Source organism: Lepidothrix coronata, unplaced genomic scaffold (assembly GCF_001604755.1).
Source record: "Lepidothrix coronata isolate B3197 unplaced genomic scaffold, Lepidothrix_coronata-1.0 Scaffold219, whole genome shotgun sequence".
NCBI classification, from domain to species: Eukaryota; Metazoa; Chordata; class Aves; order Passeriformes; family Pipridae; genus Lepidothrix; species Lepidothrix coronata.
In genome coordinates this window covers 1,063,573-1,082,303 of record NW_016690399.1, presented here as the reverse complement: position 1 = coordinate 1,082,303, position 18,731 = coordinate 1,063,573, and the positions used below count along the sequence as shown (strand labels likewise).

At 40.7% G+C, this 18,731-nt stretch overlaps 1 protein-coding gene across 3 annotated transcripts in view; it reads left to right on the top strand.

Moving 5' to 3' along the window:
- The window catches only part of RANBP3 (RAN binding protein 3), a 47,162-nt gene that overhangs the window by 20,884 nt on the left and 7,547 nt on the right, over positions 1–18,731 (top strand). For 2 of the 3 annotated variants that reach the window (XM_017833708.1, XM_017833709.1), the window contains 12 exons: positions 1,177–1,380; positions 6,795–6,831; positions 6,919–7,002; positions 8,506–8,577; positions 9,734–9,799; positions 10,893–10,985; positions 12,060–12,163; positions 13,187–13,303; positions 13,886–13,989; positions 16,374–16,452; positions 17,342–17,444; positions 18,310–18,434. In XM_017833708.1, the coding sequence (XP_017689197.1) occupies positions 1,177–1,380; positions 6,795–6,831; positions 6,919–7,002; positions 8,506–8,577; positions 9,734–9,799; positions 10,893–10,985; positions 12,060–12,163; positions 13,187–13,303; positions 13,886–13,989; positions 16,374–16,452; positions 17,342–17,444; positions 18,310–18,434 (1,188 nt within the window). The remainder of the gene's footprint in view (positions 1–1,176; positions 1,381–6,794; positions 6,832–6,918; positions 7,003–8,505; positions 8,578–9,733; positions 9,800–10,892; positions 10,986–12,059; positions 12,164–13,186; positions 13,304–13,885; positions 13,990–16,373; positions 16,453–17,341; positions 17,445–18,309; positions 18,435–18,731) is intronic. The other variant, XM_017833710.1, reaches the window with a different exon arrangement.

Here is an 18,731-nt window from a genome sequence, read left to right as displayed (position 1 = left end):
CCTGACATAGTATTACCCCAGTAAATAATATTTTGACTATTTTCGTCCTTAATTGTAGTAATTTCTTGCAAGATAAAATTTTATGTATTGCAGGCTTTTAGTAGTTGTTTCTGTTATGAGAACAGGCCAAATCTTACTTGGAGAACTTGGGGCCCTTAAGATGTAAACGCTGCTGTTTATTTTTGAGGCTTCTGTTTACTCTCTTGCATGACCCTGGCATTTTTAATCTCTCTTCGTTCTACCAAGTGTTTTCTGTGAACAAGCCAAGGTTGTGTTCATCTCTGCCTTACTGCTTGATTCTTTAGATACTTTATCATAAGACATTGGGAAGTTTGGCCCACGGATCTCAGCTGGGAGCACATCCTTGGCTTGCATGTTATCCATGGACTATAATTTAGTCCTTAATCACAATGCAGTTGTTTGGGCTCAAAGCCCATAAGTTTTTTACCCTTCAGATGTGTGCAGAACATGATAATGCTTGATTTTTGTTCTACAAGCGGGGATGTGCAGCATTAAATGATGTGAAGAAATGACAAGTCTGTGGCAGAAGTTCAGCAAATACCAAATTGCATTAGGGTGCACTAGTTATCCTGTCCCCTCCCTCCTTGAAATAGATGTGCAGACTTCTTAATTCATGAAAGAAAGCACTGATGTTGCTTTTTGGATAATTCACCATCACGTGAATCTGAAAGGATCACCTGTCTTGTGTGAATGTTAAAATCATTTCTGTGGAGAGTTTTGTAACCAACCTCACCTCCCTGAAACGTGAGCTGAAGAAGCAGTGAAGGACAGTTATTCACAGTAATTGTCTATTTAATTTTTATGTCTGAATCTGGGGGTAAAAGCTGTCAGCTGTCTTTAAGTGTTCAAGAGAAGGAGTTAAACTCCAGCTGCCCTGTGGCTGGGAAAATGTTCTTTGCCGGGGACACAGATGATTTTGGCTAACTTTCAAAAAAGTGCATTTGCTCCACGTGGGGAGGGGAAGCTGATTCAGTCAGCAGGTTGTTTACATAGTTCCTGTGCATTTTAATTGGTGTCTCAGCAGCCAGCAGCTCCTTCTGCCATACTGTGAGAACAGTGGAATTTAAAAAGGGGTTAGCAGATGCTCTCAGTAGGACAACTGCTCTCTCATGTCGCAGCCTTGCATTGAAGGGACGTTGTCTTTTCTGCTCACAGTCCCCTGCAGAGCAAAAAGCTTTGTCGGATTCAGGCGAGGACCCCCAGGGAGAGGTTGAGCCCCCCCACCATGGTCTGGGTCAAACAGAACCAGCTGGTGAGCGCGACTCTGAGCACCCTGCTCCCACTGTGGCCTCAGTCAGTGCTGCCCTGAGTCCCGCTGCTGAAGCCCAGCTTGCTCCTATTCAACAAGAACTGGCAGGGGTAAGTGTCAACCTACCAAGTACTTCTGCTGCTGAGGGGATTAGAGGAAAAAGTCCCTTCCCCGCAGTGGAATCCGTGACTGTTCATTGCAGGCAGTGCAGCTCACTGTCTGCCTGGTCCTTTGATCTCAGGTGTTAGTCCTCTCTAAGTCCCTGTTCCAATTAGCAGAAGTTAGATTTGTTTGGGTCTCACTAGCAATGTAACTCTGGAAGATGCCTCAAGTATTTTAAAGTTTAGGGTGTAAACTGTGTGTTTGCTAAGGATGAGAGCACTTCTCAATGAGTGAGAAAGTGCATCTGTATTTGTGGGATTTGCTTTAAGCAGTTAGAGGAGAGCTCTTTGTTCCATCTGAGCCATAAAGCTGCAGCTTGACAAAGCAAGCAGTTAATACTGTGTTTCCACTGGATATAAAAGGAGCTTGTCATGACAACCTGTAAGGTACTTAATAGATTAAAAGCACCAAGAATCATACTGAAGCAGAACTTTAAGTATTTGACGGGGGAGGAAGTCAGTACCTTGCGGTTGGAAAAGCTGTCAGAGCTCATCATTTAAGATTTTTCTACTGGTGGTGCAGCAAAATATTTTCTGGAAGATTAGATGACTAAATGGCTGCTGCTGTAGAGTTTTTCAGAGCAGTTTTAAGTGTTCCTAATCTTTCTGGTTGGTGGGCCATATTTTCTTGGTGCAGGCGAGTATCACTGTTCACTGTGACACCACATCCTAGGCATGTGCTCTTTGCTACATCTTTGCCTGTTAAGGCTGCTCCACCCAATACCTGCACCCTTTTCTTGGCTAGTTGGTTTGTTTTTGTTTTTTTTTAATCCAAAAATGGGCCATTTCCAGTAAACCCAGTGCTGAATGGATTGTCATGACAAGGTGCAAATAGCTGTAGGTTGGGCACATTTCCATGTTCAGACTGTTGCTTGATGACCTGCTGCAGAAATCCTTCTGTTTCAGATTCTTTTGTGAAGATGAAATGTTTCAAGGACTAAAGTATAGCTGGTCAACATAGTCACAGACTTTTATCTCAGTTTTCTGTCATTTGAGATTGCAGTGTTACCAGAGCTGTCCAAGAGAACTGCGTTAACCAGACTTTCAGGAAAACTGCAGCAAGTGGTTATCTTGTTCTTAGAGAGCAGAAAATCTTACTCCAGTTAACCCAGTTCTGAAAGAAATTTAAAAACCAAGACTGCTGTTGGGGATCATCTGCAGGAATTCGTGGCAGTACAGAACAGCTGTCTCAGCATCCTTGAATTTGACTCCATTCAGTTAAATTTATGGAATTGTACAGTGCTCAGTAGGGGTGTGTAACTGACCTTCACATGCACTGGCAAGCACTCTTCCAATTATCCCAATCTCTTAGAGTGAAACCATCTCTTATCTTGAAATACAGAGAAGGCTGGCACATCTTCAGTGTGCTTGTACTGATTTGCTGGAGCAGAAGTTTTCATGCAATCTTCCTAGGGCCTTGGGAAGATGGGTGAATTAAGACTGAAGAAGAGACACTACATACTGCTTGTTTACTTGGTATTGTTTGTACACTCAGATATTTTTGCTAAGACCTGAACACGATGTGGCCAGAGATACAGTCTCTTGCAGAGCTGATGGTCATATATAAGTGTACTCTTACAACTTTCCCTGAATTACATTGGCCTTTTTTTTTTTTACTTTACTCAAATTCTCCTTTCCTGTCCCTATTTCTGTTCATTTATTGTGAATAAGCAAAGACAGACAAATTTCTTGAAGTTTTTAAGTTCTTCTCTCTTAGTTTGATGTAGCAACTGTGTGAGGAAGTAATGTTAGTAGTCTAGTTAATTATGGTCACTGGCACTTTTAAAAAGCAGTTGGTAGCATTTATAAAGGTAATTCCCTTAATTAGAAGTGTGTCAGAATTGTAGGAAGCTCTATTTAGAAATAATTGTAACATTCCTGTAGCTGGATTTCTAAAAGCAGGGGGAGGAGAGAGTAAGTGAAAGGTGGCTTCTGCTCTTAAATGAGAAAATTGTAGGTTGGATTTTGATGTTACTGGTTTAAGTGTCTCTTCAGCATCTAATTTCAAAGCACTGAATGGAGAGAAGTTGAGTCACCTTGGTGGTTCCTTGCAGGATGAGATGGTCCTGCCTTTTGTTTCCGTTGTACTTGTGTAAAGCAGGGATTGCTGTAACACAGACTGAGGGGACTGGGAAGAGAGGCCTAAAACTGAAGAGGCTGAACTGCTGTTCACTGTCATTAACTGTAATTTGCTGGTTTTCCAGCCTGTCAGGTGTGTCATGCATATATTCCCCTGATATATTCCCCTGATTTTTGTCTGGTCTCCCCAGGTTCCTCTGAAGCAGCAGTTCTGGCTGCAGTGGTAACTTGCTTTATTGTGTGGCTTCATCCAAAAGTGAAGCTTATCCAGTACATGTGTGTACCCACAGTCCCACAGGGTCTGCCTGTTTGTCCAAAGGTGCACAGCTTTGATCTCCCAAAACTCTTGGACTAGGAAGCATGGAAATAACTCGGAGCAGATGCTCTGCTGTGCTTTGCCCTCAGTAGAGTCCAGAGTTGGGTTTGGATTTTGATGCCCACTGAACATGGTGGTGGTACATTAGTTGTGCTTGTGTCAGTTAGTGAGATTACAGTGATGTGATGATCTGAGGCTTGTGCTGTACAGGTTTGGCTTTTTTTTGTCTGTTATTTGAGCACTGAGAGGACAACACATTAGTAACAGCTTAAGAAGTTTTTGATGTTCAGGGGGAAACCACTGATTTGTTTTTAAGGATTTTTGCATATTGAGATCTGCAGTTCCATTCATGCAAATTTTTTACCAAACATTTTCCTTTTGCTCTCAGGATTTTTGATAAAAGTTGAAAGAAGTTGCTGGTATCTGTGACAACACTTTCTGTGCAAATTAGATTTTTTTCCAGAGTTCAGATGCTGGTTGCTGAAATAGATATAACATGATTTTCCACTTAAGCCTTATCTTTTGCAAAACTGATGTATGTTGGCAGGGGCAATGACTAATAAGACCATCTTCTAGTTCTGTGGACTACTTCACTGATTATATAGGAAGAGCCAGGGATGATCCAAATGCAGTATTAACACTGATAGATGTGTGTGAATGGAGGGGATTGTGTTCCAGAACTGTCAGTAGCTTCTCATTCTCTATGCTAAAGGTTTCAAAAGTATCACCTGGGATGCTAGTGAGGTAGCTATACTCTTAATGTAAAACAAAACAGAAAAGCTCTTCATTGCATAGGCAAAGTACAGGGTTTTTATTAACATTTAGTGAAATACTGACAGTACAGTACTGTCTGGGTTCTAAATATATGCAGTGCTAAATAGAAAGTTTTGTGTTTTCTGGTATTCTTATGCACAAGGTACTCCTCAGATGTCAGTCCTGTGCAGACTTACCCAGTGCTGTTGTGTCTGGCTGCTCTCAGTGTCCAAGGGGCCCAGTCATGGGGTGGGAGGACCTTTGGGGCTGCTGAGGGTTCTGCCTGCAAGCTGCAAGCTCTGAAGTGAGACTGTGTGAAGAGCAGGTGTCTGTCTGCATGTCCTGGGGCAGGGTTGGGATAAAAGGGTAGTGTTGGACTAGGGAGAAGGTCCAGTATGTCAAGAGCTTTCTGAAAGGAGGGTGTAGCCAGGCGGGTGTTGGTCTGTTCTTCCAGGTAACAAGTGTCAGGACCAGAAGAGACGACCTCAAGTTAAAGGTTTAGGCTACAGGCTGGGGACAGAGTGGCTGGAAAGCAGCCAGGCAGAGAGGGACCTGGGAGTGTGGATGGACAGGAAGCTGAACAGGAGCCAGAGTGTGCCCAGGTGGCCAAGAAGGCCAATGGATCCTGGCCTGGATCAGGAACAGGGTGGCCAACAGGTCCAGGGAAGTGATTCTTGCCCTGGACTCAGCGCTAGTGAGGCCACCCCTGGAGTGCTGTGTCCAGTTCTGGGCCCTCAGCTCAGGAAGGACATTGAGGGCCTGGAGCAGGTCCAGGGAAGAGCAACGAGGCTGGGGAAGGGACTGGAGCACAAGTGCTGTGAGGAGAGGCTGAGGGAGCTGGGGCTGTTCAGCCTGGACAAGAGGAGGCTCAGGGGAGACCTCATCACTCTCTACAACTCCCTGACAGGAGGGGGGAGCCAGGGGGGGTTGGTCTCTTTTCCCAGGCAACCATCAGCAAGACAAGAGGGCTGGGTCTGAAGCTGTGCCAGGGGAGGTTTAGGTTGGATATTAGAAAGAAATTCTTTCCAGAGAGGGTGCTCAGCCATTGGAATGGGCTGCCCAGGGAAGGGGTGGATTCTCCATCCCTGGAGGTTTTTAAGAAGAGACTGGATGTGGCATCAGTGCCATGGGCTGGGAACCACAGTGGTAGTGAATCAAGGGTTGGATTTGATGCTCTCAGAGGTCCCTTCCAACCCAGCTCATTCTATGATTCTATGCTATTAGGAAATGCCTGTTCCCCAGAAGGGTTGTGCAGCCCTGGAACAGGCTGCCCATGGCAGCAGTGGGGTCATCATCCCTGCAGGGATTTGTGTGAATGTGGCACCTGGGGACATGGCTCAGTGGTGGGCATGGCAGTGCTGAGGAGATTATTGGACTCGCTGATCTTAAAGGTGTTTGCTAATCTAAACATTCCTTTGATTCTAAAATGTTTTGTAATGAGGTAAAAGTGCTAGTGCTGCCCTGGTCACCTTCCATAGTGGAAGGAATGGATCATGGGATTACATTTTGCAGGAGTAAAGGAGACTGTATTGACTGAGGAAGTAGGAGGAAAGAGACCTAGAAATCCTCAGAAAAGATGTAAAACCTTTGTTCAAACATCACATTTTTGAATGTTTTGATAGTTGGCAGCCTGTGGTGCTTTCTTTTTTGTTCCTGGTACTGTGGAAGATGCTAGGAGACTATCCATTGCTAATTCCAATGAAAACACTATTGTACTGCTTTATAGAGTGTGCTTTCAAAGACATTCCTCCAGTGCTGTCACTTTTTTGAGGGAACTAATGTCACTTAGAGTAACTAGAGAAAGTGCTTTGGAATGAACTTCCAAATAATAGGTATGTTTATGTTGAGCTTGAAACTTCTGTGATATTTGTAAAATCAAACCAAATTTGAAAACTGTCATTTTCAGATTTACACTGTATAGAAAATATAACTGTAATAATTGTTACATAGTCCCTAAGGATATTAGGGCTTGGATATGAATCTTCAGGAATCTTATTTGTCAATGAGATATTTTGAATTAATTGTATTTAATAGTATCTGAATAAAACTCAATATGCCTACATGTAAATCATAGAAATAATGCTTTGACTTGAGTGTATGTCACTGACAGTAAAGAAAATATCTCCAAACTGATTATTAACTCATTTGGGTCAATCCAAAGAGACTGAAATGTTCAGTATGTGACTTTTGTTTCATCACTGTAATCTGATTTCAGAGATCAGCAGATGGATCAAGTCCAGAAGATGGAGATGGTAAGAGATTTCACTGTAAGATTAAAAGCCACGAGCATGTGTCTTGTTGGAATATTGTGCATTTTCTCTAACTGCTTTTTTCTGCAGAATCTGATCGAGAGGATGGAAATTACTGCCCACCTGTAAAACGTGAGAGAACTTCATCCTTAACTCAGTTCCCTCCTCAGTCAGGTAAATGTTGCTGTGATATTATATACAAGGTTTCCTTCTTAGACCTTTTCTTTTTCCAGACCTTTTCCTTTTTCATGTTAGCAGTCTCAGTGCTGTCTGCTGTGCTTTGTCTTAAGACCACAGCAACCATGTACTCTCTATTTTTCTATGGTCCACGTTAGCAAATTTGGTGAAGCCCAAAGAAATTGAGAAATAGTTTTAAAAAATACTTTTATCTCCAAGTTTATATATATTTGTCTTTTCAGCTTTTAATCTTGTGCTGTTAAATTGAAGAATTAACCAGAAATCTTTTTGATTTGTTGTGATCAGGTCGCTCCTTAACAAATTTGAATTTCTTAGTTGCTCCGCTGCCAGGAAATCTTCCAAGTCTTAGCCTGTGCTTGTTCTAGTGCTTTTCTCTTTTCTCCCACCCTTTTTAAAATGGAGAGGATTTAGTACATCCCTGAAGCACAAGAGAGAATGATCACAGCCCACGTGTGTGTGCACAGTCAGGGCAGTGAAATCATTGGGGCAAATTTGTGCAGTTCACGTGCACAGAAATGGTCATGTTTCGTATTTGTTCACCCACAGGAACGATCTCTAAAGATTTGTGTCTTCTCCACAGATAATATGAAGGTTTTAGCTTTGGTTGAGGATTATTTTATTTAAGACATGTCAGTGTTTGAGGCAGATTTGGAGACTTTGCTACTTTATACCCACTGTCTTAGTTGAAATAAAGGAGATGAGAAAAGCATCTCATCAAAAGGAGAGAACAGTAAAAAAATATTCCTCTTGCATGCAGCACATTCAGGAGATGTGACTAAAAGGTGAAAGCCTGGTTATTTTGCTTTCAGTGTTAAAGAAGTGAGTGACTATGGAATTTAAAATCTAGTTGCTGATATTTTATGGGCACAGTGTTCTCATATCTTGACTGGATATGGGCATTTATTCCCTGATTCACTTGTTCTTTTCTGATGTGTGTTGTCAAGAAGTGACAGCTTGGATTGGAATTGCAGCTTCCCTAAAGGCCTCTTTGAATATTGTTGACATTGTTTGATGGCTTTGATTTCCAGAAAATCTTTCACTTTCCCGACTTCTTAATTTTTTGGTGGGGTTATGTTTCTCTCCAGAGTAGGGAAGTTTTACTTGTGTGAAACACGTGTCATGTTTAAGGCAGACAATAATAAAAAGAGAGAAGAGGGAATTAAAAGAAAGAAGCAAATATGAAGAAGAATTGCCTTTTAATTATAAAGAGCAAATGCTGCATCTTTTAGTACAACCATGTTCAGAGATGAGATTCCTTTCTCTTTTCAAAACACTTAAGCTTCTTCCACAGGACAATGACTTGTTGACTCCTTTGGCTAGAATACTGTTTTAGTTTAGAAGAAATAAAAAAAAAAAAATAGAACAAATTACTAGAAAAATCATTTTCCATTTGAAGCCTTGATACATCTGGGAACAGGTTTATAATCAAAAACAACATACACAACTTCCCTTAATTTTTTTCCTTTTCTTTGACTGCAGTAACAAAGAACAATGTCTTTATGCCATCAAGCTTCTGTGAACCCTCTACAGGCAATTCTGACTCAGAACCAGGTGAGCTTCCTCATTTTTCTGCTTTTTTTCTCAAACTGTTGTCAATTTGTCATGATCCAAAGCACTCTGAAACTTCAGAGGTAAGACCCTATCTGTGAGGTTGGACGTGGTGATGGTTCTGATCTTGGAGCTGTTATCTTGCTCACTTCATTGTTTGACTTCATCCTTGCTGGAGGTAATTAAAATGACAAATAGGAACAGTGTTGCATGCTTTGTGAGGGATGATAGAAGACTGCAATATGACTTTCAGGAAATCTTCATTTATCGACTTTGCTTTCTAATACAGAAGAACAATATTCCAAAACAACCATGATCTATGGTCATAGTGATGTTCAGCCATGACCTGTGAGCCCTGTGTTGGCAGCACTGCTGATTTTGTCAGTGCCCATTCTGGTTCAGTGGTGTTGGTGTCGCTGTGGTCACATCAGTGGTTTAGGATTAACTGGCATGGGAATAACCAAGCACAGTGGAATTGTAAAATGCTGGGTTGTCTTATTCTGAGCACAGACATTATGCCTCTAAAAGGAAAAAAAGTATAATTATTCTTTTTAAGTTCTTAAGAACTCAATTTTTAATAGCTGTGGATTTATGAATATTTTGAGATTTTGGTGTTTTATCTAAAAGCCCTAACTGTGGTGAGTGCAAACAAAGGAATTTTTTATACCTTCATACTGTAAAAGCACACAGTAAAAGCTGATGATAAGAATGGAATGATAAGAAACTGATGTTAAGCAATGAAGTTTAACTTCTGATAACTAGCAGTTGGGTGCTCGTTAGCACCTGTCATGTTCAGTCATACTTCTGATTGTCCTTTCTTTAGCTTGATTCTCACCTAAAACCTCTGTTAAGTCCTTCACAGGAGGAGCTCCATTTCTCTTGTGAACACGGTCTTTTTTCTGTTCTTCTGAAAGAAAAGACCTGAATTTTTTGCTTGCAACAACTTTTCTGTCTGTAATGTGTGTTTGATGTGATGATCACTGGAAATTCAGATTTCTTTTGGAAGAAGAGAATTTCTTCCTTTGGAAATCTCCCAATGGCTTCGGATATGTGTAGAACTTGTGGGTTGTTACAACAGGGAAAACACGAGGAATATTGTGACTGCATAGGATGTTTGTGGTATGTTACAGCTTTTTGTAACTTTTTGTTTTGCTTGCAGAGGAGAAGAGCAGTGGATTCCGGCTGAAGCCACCGATACTTATCCATGGGCAGGCACCCAGTGCAGGTGAGTTCACTGCTCTCTGCAAGAGCACAAAGAAACCAGTTCAAGCATTTTATTTACTGGTTTCTTCAGCCTACTATTGTAAGGTAGTAGTGTGGTGCCTGTTCTGTACCACAGGTTGGCTGTGACTGAGTCTCCTGTTTGCTGCTGTAGAGCCAGCCATGAATATTACAGACATAAATATTACAGCTCCTTAGGAGTTTGAGGGGAAAAAAACCCCAAAACTATTTAGGTAATGGAAGTTATTATTACATATGGATATGAAAACTTTGTTTCACTTGCAGGAAGAATGATAGATTTAAGAAAGGAACAAGCTTTTTTGAGCTGACCTGTGAACGTTTGAACTTAGGATAGTTGTTATATTCTGTTGTTGTCGTGTCCTCCCTGCTATGAGTGAGTTCTCTTGCAGTATTATGTTGGATCAAGAGTGTTCAGTGAAGAAAACTGAACCTTCTGGGATTGCCATAACCACCTAGAGCTGATGTTATGATGTTTGGGATATTTTTATTAGGTTGCTTAAGGTCAGTTGGCTTTTTGAATCATAGCAGAATTAGAGCTGTAGTGCTGTGTATCTTGCTATAGCAAACCAAAGAGGCCAGGTTAATTCAAAAAGCCAAAAAGTTATTAAACAACACAGCTCAACTAGTACACTACCAATACATTTGATTGTATGAAGAAAAAAATAATCTTTTACCAGTATCTGGAAATTACTTAAATGGTATGAGAAGAGAAGAGCTGGAATGTGTAGTTGAATAAAATGTCAGTGCATAAATAGGATTACTGGGGTACTGTTCATTTCTCCTACACTTTGGCTTTTATTTCTGAGTCAGTAGTAAACTCTCCTTCTGTGCTTTCCTGGGTAGAGAATATATTTTAAAGTGTCTTTTAAGGCTATGAAGTAGTCTTCTCTATTTGGGACTAATTCTATTTTGAGGCTGAGTGAGGGATGGAAAAGAAGGGAGAAGAGACTCTTTTCTGATGTCTCTTTTTTTTCATCGTATGTTCTGTTGGAAGCAGTTACAGAGAAGCTTAGATGAAGCTGAACTTTTCAGCTTTAAAGCTTTATAGCTCTTGAAAAAAAACTTTGCCCTTGCAGGTCTCCCCAGCCAGAAGCCGAAGGAACAGCAGCGCAGTGTGCTCCGTCCAGCAGTGTTACAGGCCCCACAGCCAAAAACTTTCTCACAAATGGGTAAATAATGCTTCTGCTTTCTAGAATACAGTCAGGAGAGAACAGAAATACTCAGTCTGGTTCATGTAGTGGTTTGGGTTTACTCAACATCCACCTAGTTTTTCTAGGTTTCTCCTTTCGGAAGAGAAACGTCTTAAATGTCAAGTGTGTCTGTTACAGAAGGGATGACACAGTGGAGCTTCCAGGTCTTGTGGAGGACAACTGTCTGACATTGCCAGGCCTCTGACTTTGGTGTAGTCCATGTGGTTTTGGAATAAAAAAACCTTCTAAGTGTGTGCAGTCAAATGACAGACAGCACTGACCGTGGTGTAATGAGCTCTCAGCAATAACTGATCAGCAGTAAAGTGCCTGAATTGCTGAGAGGTGCCTCTGGGCTTGTGGACCATTCTGGAGTTGTGACTTCGAGATAGAATTTTAACTCTTAAGTTTGATCATTCGTGTAATGTTGTATCGTTATGGAATCTGATCTAGCTGATGGAAATAGGCATGGTTAAAGACTGTGAGTTAAAGCAGAAAAACTGTTGGAAGTGTCCATGTCTCCTAAATTCCGTGTTTCCCCAGCCCGATGCCTTTTGTTGTGTGGAATTTTGGTTGAACAGAAAAAGTGAATAACTTCAGTTAATCATCAATCTGGCGTAGAAGCAAACATTTCTAGCTTGATTTCCTGACATGTCTGCTGGCACAGATTGGACTCTACAGAAAACTTAGTATTGGAGTACAGATTTTCAGTGTGAGTTCAGTATGTGAGCAGGTGAATCAGCCTGAAGAGGAGCCTTCTTTGGAACAGTATTAGATTGGAGCAGGGTGATGCTTGAAGTTGTATGTATTGAAGCCCTTGCAGCATCTGATTGATTAAATGACTGTTCTTCTGTGTTTGAAATTTTGATTCTGCTAAGAACTGCTGAATTGTGGTCCTTTATGTCTTTTGCAAAATACAGTGGGAGCTCTCTAGTTTGCATTGCAATGTTTCATGGACTTAAAAGAGAAAAACTGCATGCAATTTGCATTAGAAAACTTTTAGGACAGTCTAAATATCTAGTGAATTTATGTGATTTTTCTCTTTCCTTGTTGCAGTTCTCAGCAGTGGCACTAATGGTGTAAATATCCTGCCAGATTCTGCAGCCACATCAGAATTACCAAGTGATGCAACACTGAAAAGTTCTGACTCTGAAGAGAAGGTGAGTTTTGGAGAAGGAGACTCAAAGTAACAGACTTAAATATTCTCTGAACAGAGTAAAAACCCAGCATCAGTAAATGAATTCCCTACAAGAAATGGAGAGTGCAGGTAATGAGAGGCTGAAAAGCCTCACCTAGAGCAAAAGACATTGAAGTGCATCAAAAGTTGTTTATTTACTATCTTGAAAGAAAAGTAATGAAATATTTCCTTCCAGTTCTGTGCAGTGTATCCAGTCCTTCCCTTCCCTGTGGGTTTTGAGCATCTGAGGATCCTGACTGATAGCATGGGGAGGATGTTTGGGGATTTTGAGTGTGGGTTTTTTGATGCCACATTGATCACAGAAGTAGTATTGTTTGGTGCAACAGTTTACTTGAAATTCAAGTCTCAATCCTGAATATCCAAGCAGAAACACTTGCAGTGTGCCCTGCTTTTTAAGGTTTAGTGAAAGACTGCTGCCATAACTGAGGAATGATAAGTAAATTCCACACATGGAGTATGAAAACTTTGTGGGACATGCTTGTTACTGCTCTGTACATCATTAGGGAGAGCCTCTTTGTGCTTTTAACATCCAAAAGTCCTCTTAACTTTTTTAACCAACTGACCTGGGAGAAAGTTTTCTGATAGAAGAAAGCCCTTAAATCTGGATGCTGAGGATTTCTGAAGGCTCAGTGTTAAATGGGATAAAACTTCATGACTGAATTGCAATTTTACCAAGGAATCTGGTGGGATATTCTTCACTGTTTTGGCATTTGTAGTCAGCTTTGTCTGCCTGAAGCTTTCTAGAACAGGTGGAAGTTACTTGAGTTCACGCAGTAGTTGTGTTAAATGCTGGAGTCTCTCCAGAATATTTAAGAAAAACACTCTAAACAACAACAGCTATGTTATTTTAAATGCAAAACTTGCCTTGTAGCTCTTGAGGTGTTGTTGGCTTATCATTGTAAATGAGTGTGTGACTCACCATGTCATAATGTGTTTTTATTTAAAGAAGCTCAAATACCTAGGCTGCATTTTTCCATTTCTTTAGGCAGGAGAATGTCAGAAAAAGGAGTCCAACAATACTTCAGATAACAGCTGTGAGAAGGCTGAACTAAATGCACAGCAAGCATTTGTATTTGGGCAAAACTTAAGAGACAGAGTTAAGGTAAACACGTTTGTTCTCTTGACTAAGTGTGTGAAGTACTTTGAAGCTCCAGGGTTAAAACCTCCATGTATATACATAAAATTAAAAGTTGTGAACCTAGGTTGGCTGTTTAATAAAACTAGTCTTAGACATTTAATAAATTAATTAATTCTGTGAAGTATTAATTCTGTTAAGTAGCATAAGAAACTTTTTCAAAATAAATGCATCTACTGCAGTCATAAGTAACATCTAAAACTCAGTGCAATGTACTGTTTTCTCTCACCTTTTGAGTCAGAATTAAGTTGAAATGCAATCCTAAAATGCTCCAAGACTTCACAGAAAAGGTGAGGAAACAAAAACAGGGCTGCCTGGGCTCAGACCTGTGCATGGAGTAACTGAGTAGGATTGTTAGTCCCTCCTGTTGAAGACAGATTTGCACAGGTTTCGTGGCATAAAAAAAGGAAGTGTAATATTGGGGCACAGGCTTATATTGTTTTATTGTAGAAAGCACTTTTGGGTGGAACTTTGTCCTTAGAAAGAATGAGCTGAAACATTTGTGGTCAGTAATTAAAACTGTGGATGTCTTCCTTGTGCTTTTCCCAGCTGGGAGATGAGAGCGATGAAAGCGCCGACGTGCAGAACTCTGGCCTGCCTACAGCAGACACACCTTCTGCAACCAACTATTTCCTACAGTACATCAGTTCCAGGTGAGACCACAGGAAAACCTACAGGGCAGTTCTCCTTGATTGGAAATTCTTTGTGATTCTGCTCTTTTACTGGGTGCAAGGTTCAGACTGGGATGAATGAAGGATGCAATGACACTCTTCAGATCTGGGGAAATCCTCAGTCTTATCTGGTCAAGGGAGATGCTTTTGATACCATTTACATGACCACAGCCTCACCAAAAGCCTCTTCAGAAAAGTAACAAGCATAAGATGGGAGAAGTCTTCTCTCATGATTAGAAAGGAACAGTGATGGAATAAATTGGAGCTACAGCAGAATCCTGCAGAGATCTGTACTGTGTTTGTGGTGTTCAGTGTGTTTCATACATGATATTGGTAAAGGGAAGAATAGTTTAAAAAAATTATTTTTTCATGGTAGTGTCGTGGTTTGAGACCCCCAAAAATCCAATTTCCAAGTCCAAGCCCCCCTCCCACAATTTGTTGCAGTGCAAGAGGGTTTTCTCCAGGCATAACACAAGACTCACCACAGGTAGTAAACTTTTCAGAGCAGTGTAGAGGGCCTGTGTGAATAAGCAGGAACCTAACTGTGGGAAATCTTTGAGAGAATTTCTGATCAGGCAGTAGCATCAGAAGAAATATGATGTAGGCATAGGAAAAGTGAGGCAGCTAAAGGAGAAAACTGCTAATTCTGTCTGCAGTGATGAGCTCTGAGCTGACAGCCTTCACTTGAGGCTAAGGTAGCAATACAGCTCTGTGAAAATGCTAGCTTAGTAGTGGTCAAAAATATCAAGTGATGCACAGAAATAGTAGAAAACAGAAAGATAATATCTTACAGAGCTGTGAATTCAGGTAATAACTGGAAAAGCATGAGGGGAAATCCTACCAAGAGTGATGGAGTAGAACAACATCTCTGTTCCTGGAGCAAGCTGAAATGCACATTGTCTGAGGCCATGAAAAAACTGTAGGAAAAGCACCAATGCATGTTTGCTTTGTCCTTATATTCTGCATTTTTAAGACCTGTTGTTCACTATGAAGTAGGCAGTAGGCAGTTTTGCAGTCAATGAACTTTTGATGCTGAACTTTTCAGGTGGTGCACACAAGAGGTAGGGAACCCCTTTACCTCTGGATGCCAGGTCAATGCCTTTCCAAGAGACACAGATCTGTTTAATCAGACTTGGCAGACAGTGACTGCTAATATGTGGGCTTCAAATACTAGAATATTTTTTCATATTTTTCAACTCATATGACATCTACCATCATAATTCGTTTGAGTCTTCACTTTGGGAGGATTTATTCATTGTGGGTCAATTGCCAGAAACCTAATTTTGGACTTGTCTTAAAAAAATAAAGTGTCTGTAAGGGGAGTTGGCCCTAATTTTCAGCTGGGATGGCAAAGCATTAAGGTAATGGACTGGTAAAAGGAGATTCCTCCCATTGTGTAACAGTATCAGTCCTTTAAAAATTGTAAATGTACTGGGTCACAGGGCAGATACCAGTAGGTCATATTGAGTTAACATTTGGAGCTCAGAACTGTGGCATTTAATTCCCTTAGTAGGTAAAGCTGTCTTCCCCTGAGGATCTTCTTATTCAGAAGTATGAACCCTACATGTACAATTTAAAGGTTTGTTTGGTTTCACTTGACTCATGTAGTGACAGATGTGCCCCCATTTTCCAAACTTTGTGAAATGCAAGTAGGCTTGGTTTGAGTGGTCTGTTTATTCACTTCCTGAGCTTGTTGGTGTCTTCCTGATGGGAAGGCAGATGAACAGTGACTTAAGTCTTTTGAGTCTGTAAAAGAGTAAAACTGTTGTCCTTCCTAAATGGGATTTAAAATCTCTTAATAACAATAACAATGGGAGGAGGATGCTTATTCTGTAAGGAAGGAGTAAAAGGCTGAGATTTGATTGTGAAACTTCTTGGAGAGGCTGGGGTATTGCAGCTAGTCTAATAAAAGGTATTACTTATCCCTGCTACCTTTGTTTCAGTTGCTGTATTGGAAGTGCATTTGTTTCGGTTCTTTTACTTTCTGAAAAAAATTAACCTAAAAAAAAATGTAGTAGTTCAAGTTTATGCATGTAGAATACTGGTTTTGAAAGAGTATGTTATGATTGAACAGTAAGGCCTCACTGAGCATTCAGCATTGCTTCATATGTAATTAGTTATCTGAAGGGAAAGATCTTAACAAAATCTTTGGTCATCACTTGGAGTGAATTGTTTTTCTGTAAAACCAGTATGTGCTCTCATGTTACTGAGTTGAATTAATTTTTACCTATGTTTGTTATCAACCAGTGCTTAATTTTTTTTAAAGCTAGTGACAATCACTCACTTTGTGAGGAATTTTGTTAGCAGGAGATAAGAGAGAATTTTCTGTCTTATAAAACCTGTTCTGTTTGTTGCGTTTTTTTCAGTGTAGAGAACTCTACAAACAGTGCAGATGCATCGAGCAACAAGTTTGTTTTTGGACAGAACATGAGCGAGCGAGTCCTAGTGAGTATCCACTGTGTGTGATGTGTTGTTATTTTGCAAGTAGTTTGTTATGGATTCTCACCACAGGAATTTCGAGAGCCTTTAATTGTACTTGTCCTTTGAGGATGTTTTTTTTTCAGTGGTTTCCCTTGTGGGTAACTTTGAGTGCAGCCTGGGGAGTTCATTATGAGCCATTGTCTGCCCTGCAGGGCTCTCCAAGGACTTCCCTGCCAAGCTCTCTGTGTAAGGAGATTCAGTGCCCTCTCTGCCATGCACATGGCTCTTGTGCCCAAGCACTTCATGGCACAGCTTGTTGCTTTAAATGGCTGTCCCAGAATAAGTATGGGAGGGTGGTTTATGTTGGTCCTCAAAACCGAGAGCAGGTCAGTTCCTGGACTCCCCTCAGGATGGGATTTGAAGTTAAGCAGTAAGGCAGCTGCCTCAGGACTGAGGTGTGATTCAGAAAGTTCTGTTTGTTATGTACCAGCCTAAGGAATAATTTCTAGTGCCTCACTATTTCCTATTGTTTTTATTGCTGTACTGGAACAAAATGGAAGCATTTAATGCTGAGCACTCATACCTGTCTATAGCAGGGAGTTCAGTCAGCTGTGCCATGAGCTGAACTGTAGCTGAAATTGGCTTGCTTTGTTAAACACAGCTTCAAAATAAATGTTGAAATTTGGTTTCAGTTCAAGGGAAGACAATTTGAACTGGTTTCCAGGTCATGCTCCTTTCAATTCCATGGCTGGGGCAGCAGGACGGCTTTTACTGTGAAAGCTTTTGTCTGTGAGATTTTCCTTTTGCATATGGTTTGTAAACAGTGGGGCTTCCCTCAGTAATTGACCATTAGTCCTGTTCAGCAAAATAAGTGTGTGTTTTTTCTCTTTTGTTTACCTCCTTTTTGTGATAGAGTCCACCAAAATCAAATGAAGGTAGTACAGAGAGTAATAAGGAGAATGCTGCTACAGAGTCTGGGTCTGAATCGTCTTCTCAGGAGGCCACGCCAGAGAAAGGTGAAAAACAAACTGTAACTTTAGGAACGGTAGTTAATCCATGTTTAAGTTATTGTATTTTTCAATATCTTGTTACTTTTCAGAAATGTAACATTTTTATGTTGCCTTTACTGTCTCCTGAAACCAGAGATACGGGCTGGGTGTGGGAGGTGCTGGATGCTGTAGATTCTCTTATATTAAGCATGTACTGTCTTGTTCATGGTCATTTGGTGGTACTGGGAGTATCTTTAGCAGAGTGAAAGTAGAGGGAATTAACAGAACTGGTACTGGGACCAGAGTGTAGAAGAAATGCGGCAAATCTTTTTGTTTTCAACAATTCTGTTGTATTTCCAGTAACTGAACTTCTGAGTCAAATGTGTATTGCATTGAGTGGGTGCACCATACATTGCTTGAACTCAAAACTCTTTGCTGGATTCTAGACTTACGTGGCTTCAAATTGGCAAGGTTTTATGGAAATTCTGGGAACTGTGGGTTTTCTTCAGCAAACTGCCTGCAAGCCCAAAGAAAAGTGGAAGATGAGTTGTGCTGTCCCTGTGTAGGCACGTGGCTGGCAGCAGGATCAGCACTGCTGGAGCACATACAGATATGCAGTTGTCCATGCAAAGGTTTTGAAATACTGTGTGTAGGAGCAGAAATTTTGATTACTTAGCTCTTCAGTCCCTTGTGCCCTGTGCTTGTAAAACAAGTATTAAAAGACAAGCTTTGATTTCTGCTTAAAATTTCAATCCTTTTTCACGTGTTCTAGTAAGGTCTGTCTTCTGTACTTTTCAAAACCTCTCAAAGTTGTGGTATACTTGTGTGAGACCTTTATAAATCTTACAAAATTACATGCTAATCATTCTCAGACTCTCAAAATGTTGTTCAGCTAATAATATTTCAGAATCACTGGCAGAGTCTGCAGCAGCCTATACTAAAGCAACAGCAAGGAAGTGTTTGTTAGCCAAGGTAGAAGTGATTACTGGGGAGGAAGCTGAAAGCAACGTCTTACAGGTAAGGAACAGAGTGTGGAGGAGCTTTGGGTTTGTGGGGATTCATATGAATGTCCAGTGAATCCACACCCTCTGATTCCCTACAGCTCAGCCTTCCTCTGTGTCTTTAATGTACTTCCTTGTGTTGAAATGCAAACTTTAGATATTTATTATCAGATCCTTACTTGTTATCTTGTTATCTGTTGTTTCTTAATTTCCTCTTTCTTAATTTCCTCTTTCTGAATAAATTTTAGTGTATAAGCCATCCAGGTGGCTTTTCCTGGTGATTTTCCTGAATCAATCACACAGAAGCTTCTGT